Source organism: Octopus bimaculoides, chromosome 13, assembly GCF_001194135.2.
Source record: "Octopus bimaculoides isolate UCB-OBI-ISO-001 chromosome 13, ASM119413v2, whole genome shotgun sequence".
Taxonomy (NCBI): Eukaryota; Metazoa; Mollusca; class Cephalopoda; order Octopoda; family Octopodidae; genus Octopus; species Octopus bimaculoides.
In genome coordinates, this window is record NC_068993.1 from 55088290 (window position 1) to 55099165 (window position 10876).

Here is a 10876-nt window from a genome sequence, read left to right on the forward strand (position 1 = left end):
GTTTCTTGAGTAAAGCTGCAATGGACTGGCGTCCCGTCCAGCTGGGGGGGAACACATACGCCATAAAAACCAGGAAACCGGCCCCTGATATAGTTTGTACTACTTACAGTTATAGCTACATAGCTTGTCACAACTACATTGCTTTATTGAGCATTTAATATCATTAAATCAATCTCATCAATAAACAAAACATCTGAATGATCTATCTCATCAAGATGTTTTGTTTTATCAAGTTTTGAATTGAAATTTCCTTCAAATAAGGAAACTAACATTATATTCTATGTCTGTAGGATTCAAGGTGATTACAACTTGTTGGGTACAACCTATTTAGGTATTTCGGTGGCATAAAATCTTAAATGAAAACCTCACATATGAGTTTAGAGTATAAGTCTGGGGTATTAATCAATTAATCATGAGTAAAAATCGGTACTATATGGCTGGAGTGTACGTCTGGGGTACAGTTATGGAATACAACTTTGAGAATAGCACAAGGGATCACTAAATAAATTGACAGACAGAGAGACAAGCAGAGTGACTGATTGCAGAGCTGAATAGACACACAGCCAGACAAGCCGTCCTTATTCTCTCTCTCTCTCTCTATCTATCTATCTATCTATCTATCTATCTATCTTCCTTCCTTCCTTCTCTCCTTCCTTCCTTCCCGCCTTCATTCCTTTCTTTTTTTATTTCTCTCTCTCTCCCTTTCTCTCTTTCTTTCTCTCAATCTCTTTCTCTATTTCTCTCTCTCTCGCTCTTTCTTTCTTTCTTGCTTCCTCTCTCCCTCTCTTCCTTTCTTTCTTCCTTCCTTCCTCCCTTTCTTTCTTCTTTTTTTTTTACCACATGTGAAAGAGGCAGACATTGACAGACCTAGACATAAATGTGTATAAAACAGACAGCTTTACTTTGCTGGGTGTGAGAGGAGCAGAAACTGAGAGACATAATTTAGTGGGAGAGAAAGAGAGAGAGAGAGAGAGAGAGAGAGAGAGAGAGAGAGAGAGAGAGAGAGAGAGAGAGAGAGAGAGAGAGAGAGAGAGAGCCTGTGACGTAAAAAGGCAACTAGGCAGAGAGATATCATTGGCTGTGGGCTTAGATTTGCTTACAGTATCCTACATAGATGTATTATAGTTGTGGCAGGAAGTCATTACGTATATAATCATTACATATAATCATTACATATAATCATTACATTCTAATCATGACAAAGGACACCACTACAGTTATTTAAACATATTCTTTTACTTCTTTTAGTCATTTGACTGCGTCCATGCTAGAGCATTGTCTTAAAGAGTATTAGTCGAACAAATTGACCCGAGGACTTATTTTTTAAGCCTAGTATTTGTTCTATTGGTCTCTTTTGCCAAACCTCTAAGTTATGGGGGATGTAAACACACCAACACTGGTGACAAACACACACATGTAAATGTATATATACATATGTGGTTGTTACATACATGTACACCTATATATATAAATGTGCTGTAGTTTAACCAACAGGCTAATCTTCAGAACACTTCATGGTAAGTTAAAACATTTACCACACACATAAACACATATGTATATCTATTTCATTTCCGGAATAGTGGATCTGGAAGCACACATAAAGCTATAAATAACAGCATGCAAATATTGGCTGTAGTGGCACAACACAGGGTCTATTGCACTGAAACAGTTCAGTAATGGTTGTAATAAAATGCCTAAGTTATTGTAATAAAAGAATTTGATATTGATTGTGGTGCAGGTGTAACTGTGTGGTTAAGAAGCTTGCTTACCAACCATGTGATTTGGGGTTCAAGCCATCATATGGCACCTTGAATAAGTGTTTTCTTCTGTAACTCAGCAATGAGAAAATTAGCTCAATGTTACGTGTTTTTTGTTCTGGTATCTTAGCTAGAACCCAATTCTTCTGCATTTGGGAGATCCTAAAGTTTATCTCACTTGGAAGAATAAATTTTATTCTACTCTCATAGAAGTTTATAAACAGACATTTGGTTCAGTATTTTGGGACACAGAAGCATGTTGATCAATGATTTCGGGAGGACTTTTTTTTAATCTCCAGAGCATGTTCCATAATAGCTTACTTTTACTCAACCATCTCCCATACTGCCCCTGTGCATTGGTTAACTCCCTTTACAATACAGTATTCATTTAACTGCCTTTTTATTCTGATTTCAAATTTCACTGAGTTAGCTTCGCTCTTCATCCTTCCAAGTTTGATTAAAATAAAGTACCAATGACCTACTTGGGTTAATACAATTGACTAAAGCTCTTCACAAGAACTGTTATTATGTTAAAAACTAATATTGTTATTTTGTTTATTCTACAAATTTCTTCAACAGATGCTAGCAGTCTGTTCGTCATTTCTCATTGTTACCATTATTGATGGGAAAAAAAAGACCTTTCTGTAATTGTTTTACAAAGATTAACCTTAGTAGTTCATTTCAAAAGAAATATTTTATTATAAATACTCAAAGTTGAAACTACACTATTGACTAAAATTTAGAGCAGCTGACTTCAGATAAAATTGAATTCTCTGTTTATTCATACATTGGCACATTATCACGGTTATTGTTTTTCATATTTGTATTCCACTCAATATTCATTGGGGTGACAATGGTGGTGGTGGTGGTGGTGGTGGTGGTGGTGATCTATGACTTTGTTGTTGTTGTTAGTGGTGGTGGAATGCTTAGTTTAAATGGTGGTGGTAGTAGTAGTAAGATGGATATGTCGGTAATGATGGCAGCACTGTATATTTCATTTGTTGTATATGCACATGTGCTATGTGTGGGTGTATGTGTGCATAGATGTTTATATATGTGTGTGTGGGGGGGGGGGGGGGTATGTGTGCATGGATATATATACATATGCATTATATATCATCATCATCATCATCATCGTTTAACGTCCGTTTTCCATGCTAGCATGGGTTGGACGATTTGACTGAGGACTGGTGAAACCAGATGGCTACACCAGGCTCCAATCTGATTTCGCAGTTTCCTTCACTCGCTCCTAAAATCTTTGCCGAATTAATACGACCATAAAAGGATGATCAGATAAGTCTCTCTCTGTCTTCTAGCCATGCTTTTACTTTCTATTTATTTATGCCTTGATCTTTACATACCTTACACATTGCTTATTTCATGTTTTCAGTTATATTTCCTTCACACAGTCACTTAACGCTATAACTTTGTCTTAGATATATATATATACACATACACATTATATATATATATATATATCATCATCATCATTTAACGTCCGTTTTTCATGCTGGCATGGGTTGAACGGTTCTTGATGTTACTACTGTTGCAGACAGTTTTCACTGGAGCTTCTTTTGGTCCTTCTATGGGGGGAAGGGGAAGCACTTGGTCTTTATGTGTCTCAACTGTCTACAGTTATAACACTTCAGCCTTCTGCCTTCCACCACAACCCTAAGCCTCACTTCATCTCCCACCGTTATAGTGTTGACCATTTCTTCTATGTCCTCTAAGGCAGCCTGGATTATCATTTCCAGTGTCTGCCCTAGACTATTCTTTGCTGGTACTTTTGTCACCTGTAGGATTGTAATCCTTTCCTCAAACCCCATTAAAATTGCCACTATTATCCAGTTTACATCCACTTCTGGAGGTATTCCTTCCACCCTTACCCTGAATACATGTCTTCCCAGGTAGATAAGTAGAAGGACTACCTCGTCTGTCTTCATGAAGGTCATAGAATGATACCTGGCAATCACCTCGCTGGTAAACTGTACTTCCACTGTTGTGAACTTCGACCCTCTGGCAGGGTAGGTAATGTCCTGCCAGATGAATCTTAGTCCTTTTTCTATTCGTTTTTTTTTTGCCAATATCTCCACCTTATTGGATTTCAGGTTATATTTTCTGTATGTGATACTTCTTTCCTTGATAAATCTTGTGCTGCCGCTGGGTGGGGTGACACCTTCACCTTGTGTCTTTCTCTCTTCAACATTCCTTTGTATTTTTGCATTTTCTTTTTGTTATCACCAGCTGCAGCTGCAAAGTTCATTTTCTTCCATTCTTCCATTACTTTGTCAATCCTCTCCAGACTTCTCCTCGGGTCCTCCTCAGACGAGGTCATAGGTAACAAACTAAAGCTCTCATAGTCCATCTCAGTATTCACAGCACTTTCCCCTTCAACCAAGGGAAAATACTAGCAGTACCACCACCACAAGGCAGCAAAAATAGAGTGTAGAAAAACACAAAACAACAGAATAACATTACAATTACATGAAACGAGCGAGTGACTTATGAGAACTCAGAACCTTGGTAGATTTCTATGGACTTCTGGGAGAATTCTTCTCTTATTTCTTTACAGTTTAAATCCCGTTAAGATCTGCTTTGGCTTTTATCCTTTCAGGATCCATAAAAGAAGATATCATTCCAGTGCAATGGGTGGGTGGAACTGGTAGAGTGTTGCACAAAATACTTTTGCAGTATTTGTTTTGGGTCTTCACATTCTAAGTTCCCTAGGCAGATGTGATGAACTTACCTGTGTCTAGCCAACATTGGGTCTGCTATTCTGAACCCATCCACTCACCCACCCCAGCATTACCGTTGTGAACCCCACCACCAGAGTGAGAACCACTTGACCCTACTGATGCAAACCCACCTAAAACTGTCTCAGCTTCTATGATACAAACTTCCTGTTTTAAATTGATCTAAATTAAAACCTTCCTTGAAAATTTCATATTAATTTATGTTCAAGGTACCAGCTTAATAAAGGTTTCAAATTTTGGCACAAGGCCAGCAATTTCAGGGGAGGGGTAAGTTAATCTCATTGACCCCAGTGCTCAACTGGTTCTTATTTTATTGGCCCTATAAATTCCTTGATGGAATTTGAACTCAGAAGGTAAAAACAGATGAAACACTTCTAAGCATTTTCTTCAACACCTTACACCAGCTCAATAATAGCAAGACTATTTTATTAAAATATTTTATTATCTTTACAGTCAATTGAATCAAAAGTAGAGTATCTTAACAAAAATAACAAAAGGGTTGTTAGTTCTTAGTAGGTATCAACCACAGTGTGGCATAGTTTGCTGGTTAGATATATTTTGCCTATTAAACAAGAAACTAAATTAATTTTGCAGTCTACTATAGTGTGCCATAGTTTACAAACACTGGCAGCATCATTGATCCTATTGATATTTATACAAAAATGTACCAGTTATATACTGAATCTAGGATTCAGTATATAATTCCCAGTAATATATAAATAAGTAGCATGGCAAATTTTCCTTTTTTTCTTTCCTTCTGGGTTTGATAAAATAAAATACTAGTCAAGTATTGTAGTTGATGTAATTGATTGCACCCAATCCACCTGTAAGTTCATGGTAATGGGACAACCTATTGAAGGCCACAGACTAAGGAAGATCTGGTGGTGAAATAGTGAGGTTGACAGGGTTATAGAATTGAAAAGACAAGCTTGGAAAGACTGGAAAAATTTTAGCACCAAATAATTATACCAGATAGCTAGAAGGAAAGCTAGGCTTCATATTTACATAACAAAGGGAGAAATAGGAAAAGTTTGCCAATGTTCTAAAGGCATAAGGTGTTTCAGATTGCAAGACAATGTATCAGAGAAAGTCGAGATGTTGTATGCTAGAAATATGTACTGATAGATACTGGTGCACCTGTACTTAGTGATCGTGAAAAGATAGAGGCATGGTAGTGCTACTACGAAAGGCTCCTAATGTGGAGAATGCATGGGAGAAAGAATGTCTTTCCAATGTGAACCCAGCAGAGGGTTCCAGCTGTCCTGGTTGACAGCAGTAGATAAATAGTGCAAATGTAATTGACTTCTCCCCCTCTCCCAAAACTGCAGGCCTTGTGCCAAAATTTGAAATTAGTAGGTATATCTCTTCAGACCAGGTGTTGAGGCAAATATTAGAATATTTTTGAAACTCTAAAGCTGAAAGCAAGAGTTTAAAAAATTATAATCTTATAAACAATAACTCATCTCAGGGAATTAGACAGCAATATACTGGGGCCCATACAATTAACTATACTCCTTCCCTTGAATTATTATTCTTGTGTCTGGGAACAAATCCATTAGCAAATTTTCTAAATGATCTGTCTCTTTGTCGTAGCCACTTCACTTCGCTTACATCTTTTAATGCATAAACATTATAGGCCACTCTTTCACTCATTGATAATGTATCAGTTATTATCATTATGCCATAAATACTCCAACCCATACCAGCATGGAACATGAATGTGAAATGATGGTGACAGTGATAATGGTTATGAAGAGGGGAGGAAGGAGGAGGATGAGTTGCTTAATCTAAAGAATTTGTTTCAAGTTGCACTATTTTTTTATATATTTTGTATAATATATATTTTGTATTTACTGTTCTAATTGATAATTAAATTAACTGGAATGCGTTACTTCCACTTCAAGGTTACAGTCAAAGATGTGGAATTACTGCTTTATATAAACTGGATACTAACAACCAATTGAAGGAAAGGTAACCAATTCTTTACCTGCACTGCATGATATTCTTCAATCATGGCAAATGCTCTATGGATTTTTAAATTATTATTTTTGCTCGGACTTTCAATGCTAATGTATTCAGCATTTCTATTGGTTCCTAGACCAAGCATCTCACAAAAACTTCACAAATTCAAAGAAGACTTTATTTCTGTATATAAAATTAGACTTCAACAGAAAATACCAGAAGTGGAAGTATTACCAATTCCAACAGAACATATGTTTTTCTCTCAGATTTTAACTGAATCTAAAACAAACTCAGTTAAGGAAAATTTGCCAAAAGAGCAACTTGACCAGTGGTTAAGACGTTTCCATCCACAACCTACACACAAATTTGACCATTCAAAACATAAGCATTTCCAAAAAACACTTATTTCTAATGATAATCTGTGTCATAATTCACCTGTTGATATCTTGGTATATATTCAGAGTTCTCCAGAGAACCATGCACGACGTCAAGCAATCCGTGAGAGTTGGGGAAATGGGGCCGTTTTTCTAGATATATATATGAAACTTGTGTTTGTGGTTGGTAAATCAACCAATAAGGAAAGCCAACACAAAACAAAAGCAAGCATTACTTACGAAAGTATACAATACAAAGATATTCTTATGCTTGACATTCTGGACACCTTCCAAAACATAACTTTGAAAAGTATAACTTCTCTTCACTGGATTTACAATATTTGCCCACAGGCAAAATACATTCTCAAGACAGATGATGATATTTATGTAAACGTTTTTCAACTAATCGAGTATTTTATGCCTCAAGTGTGGAATAAAGATAAAGCAATAATTTGCCATTATAAAACTAAAGGAACAAGTCCAATTGTTCGGGCCTCAAGTAGTAAATGGTATGTTCCTAACAACGTTTTTGTAGGAAAGCAATATTATCCTTTTGGTTTCTGCACTGGTTATGCCATTCTCTTCACATCAAATCTTCTCCCAGAAATGTACAATGTGTCTCTCACAGCGCCTTACATTGGAATCGACGATGTTTATGCTTTTGGTCTGTTGCTAAAAGACATAAAAAATATTACTGTTATCAATGCACAACGCAACTTTACTCTTAACCAAAATGCTGCTCTTTCTGAATACGAAGGTTCTAAACCAATATCACATGTTGTGGCAAGTGCCTGGGCCCAAAACAGTATGAGCCGCTTCTGGTATGCTTCTATCCGCAGACTTTCTGAATGGGGAAAATTACATTGTAGACTGAGCGCCAAATAAAAAGCAGCATAACTGAGTGAGTGCAGTATACATGTGTGTGTATTTGTCATATATAATGTTTTACTTGTTCTTGTTTTTGATGATCTTTCTTCATTCAAAAAAAATAAGATTGAGAGAGAGAAAGAAAATATTTTTAGAGAAAACAAAAATCTCTCTTTAATTTTCTTTGTGACACCAGCTTGAAGTTTGAGACAGTTCTCTAAAAGACTTTAAAGATTCTGTTTACGCTCAGCTCATGAATATGTTTCTGTAAAGTTCTATACATTTCAAGGATTAAAAATAAAAATTTGAACATTTTAATTTTATATTCAGTTTTTCATTTTTATTTTTTTCTGCAAAGAGTACTGGAATTTAAAACTTGTTACCATCATCATCATCATCATTGACATTTAATGTCTGTTTTCTATGCTGGCAAAAGTTGGCTGGCTTGACAGGAACTGGCAGGGCCAAGCACTGCACCATGTTCTAAAGTCAGTTTTGGCTTGGTTTCTATGGCTGGATGTCCTTCCTAACACCAGCAACCTTACAGAGTGTACAGGGTGCTTTTTACATGGCACTATCACCAGTGCTTTTGATATGGCACAGCACCCACACCAATACATTTTGCATGGCACTGTGGTTTTAGGGTCTCAGTTCTATTGTGGTGGATGGATCTTCTCAAGTACAGCAATGTGGCACATGTCTCTGTCTTCTGTTATCTTCTGCATAAGGTTCAGTGTTTTGTCCCATGTCTTCCTGATACTCTCTGTGTATGTGTGTGTATGAAAGAGAAAGAGAGAGAGAGAAAGATAGGAATAAATAGTTTGTGTAAAGTGACTGTATCCTTATGCTTTACATATAAATTATACATTAAAGACAACATATACTCCCATGGACTTATGCTGGATTCTCTAACTACACAAATTTATAAGCATAGCACATATTCATGACATATGGTTCATAGGAAAAACATATGTATATGAACTTATGAGCTTTTGACTCTATGGGCCCAGTTTGGTGTCAAAAATCTATGAAATCTCATTAATTAAATCTATGAAATCCACGAAATCCCAAACATGGGCATAACAGATGTAGCAGATAACAATTAAGATATTTCATATAAGTTACTTCCTGTAATCTGTGTATTCATTTTGAAATCTTGTTCACTCTCATGTAACCACATGTATTCTTATCCAAAATGGAAATGAGTACCACCACTAATAACCAACAGGTATATGTGTGTGTGTGTGTGTGTGTGTGTGTGTGTGTGTGTGTGTGTGTGTGTGTGTGTGTGTGTGTGTGTGTGTGTGTGTGCATGTGTGTGTGCTTGCATTGTGTGTGTAGTGTGTGTTTGTATATATATATGTATATCAATATATGCTTGTATGTATATGTATGTGTGATGTGTGCATATGCACGTGTATGTGTCTATACGCACACATGTAAATGGAGAATGTACCATATACATTGTGAAAGTTAAGTATAAACAGTTTTGACGTAATCCCCCATGACTCTAGGTTTTGTAGGCATAAATCTATATACATCTGGTTTTGAAAATTTGGTTTTGAAAATGCATTAAGAATAAAAAGACAAAGTGGGTTCGAAGTAAAAATAGTTGGGAGTCAGTTCAAGTCACTTGCTGAAGTTGACAGTTCAGCAACAAGAGATGCTCATTGTTGTTCCTCATGGCTTAACAGACAACCTAGCAACACTAGCTTGTCTATCACCTGTAGAAGTTGACAGGTCAAAAAAAGTAGATGAAAATGCATGTACATTGTTATTGTTCTAAGTGGCAAAGTCAACAATTAAGCTGTGTGTGGTTGTAATAGTTGTTGGATGTTAGTAATGAAAAACAATATGAGGCAGTACTAATAACCAACAAGAGGGGAATAATCTCAAGTAAAGAAATTAGTGATCAAAAATTTGAAATTAATTAACAGGGTACTTTTTTAATAGCAGCAAAATAACAGATAGCTTTTCGTTCATATTGCCATTTGTTATGATGTTTACTGCTTCCCATGGAGACAAAGCTGGCAAAATTGAGTTCTGTGTAAGTGAAGAGGTGTCTTGTAAGAAATGCTAAGTGTTGCATTAGGGAAATTGTTTCATTGGTAACAGAATCATCTGATGAAACCAGAGAAGTGAAGTTCCTGAAGAAGTGCATTACTGTGTTGAAATCACTGATCGTTAGGCTCTTCGAATCCGACAACTGGCACCCATGCCAACCTCTCCTTCATTGGACACTAAACTCTGCTTGCGAAGACTTGTTGAGGCAAGTGAAATCGAAATCGTAATTGAACCATATTCGATGACTGGCACCTGCACCAGTGGAGCACTGACAGCACTGTCTCCGAGCATGTTCATTGCCAGAGCAGCTGTCTGGCTTCTGTGCTAGTGGCCCATAAATTGCACCATTTGAGCGTAATCGTTACCAGCGTCGCTTTCTAGCACTTGTGCTGGTAGCACGTTAGAAAATCATTCGAGCGAGGTCATTGCCAGTACTGCTGGACTGGTTCCCGTGCAGGTGGCACATAAAACACCATTTTGAGCGTGGCCATTGCCAGTACCACCTGACTGGCCCTCGTGCCGGTGGCACATAAAAGCACCCACTACAATCTCAGAGTGGTTGGCGTTAAGAAGGGCATCCAGCTGTAGAAACTCTGCCAGATCAGATTGGAGCCTGGTGCAGCCTTCTGGCTTGCCAGTCCTCAGTCAAACCGTCCAACCCATGCTAGTATGGAAAGCAGACATTAAACGATGATGATGATGATGATGTTGATGATCTAGTTTGACAAATGGCTCTACAGAATATAATCTGTGAGGAGGGAGGCCAGAGAAAATTCAATGGGATTTCAGCTGTTGGAGAATGTGGTGTTGGTGGAATCTGAGTAGCTACTCAGAATGTTGAAGAATGTGATGTTGGTGGAATCTGAGTAGCTACATGTCTTTTCAGTAGTTGTGCTGTTCAATTTTGGAAGCAATGATATCTATCTATCTATCTATCTATCTATCTATCTGTCCAGGCTCACACTAGGCAAGAAGTTGAAAATTGTTTTGGTAGCCCATGACACTCCATGGATCCTAAGCAAGGCATGTGTAAAATTTGAATGAAATCGTTTGGGTAGTTCTCAAGTTTTAGTGATGCACACATACATACATATATATA

At 37.1% G+C, this 10876-nt stretch overlaps 1 protein-coding gene across 1 annotated transcript in view; it reads left to right on the forward strand.

The window, feature by feature from the left end:
* The window catches only part of LOC106881562 (uncharacterized), a 113185-nt gene that overhangs the window by 78123 nt on the left and 24186 nt on the right, over positions 1 to 10876 (forward strand). The window contains exon 3 of the mRNA XM_052972265.1: positions 6415 to 7728. Coding sequence (XP_052828225.1) covers positions 6523 to 7728 — 1206 coding nt within the window. The 5' untranslated portion in view covers positions 6415 to 6522. The remainder of the gene's footprint in view (positions 1 to 6414; positions 7729 to 10876) is intronic.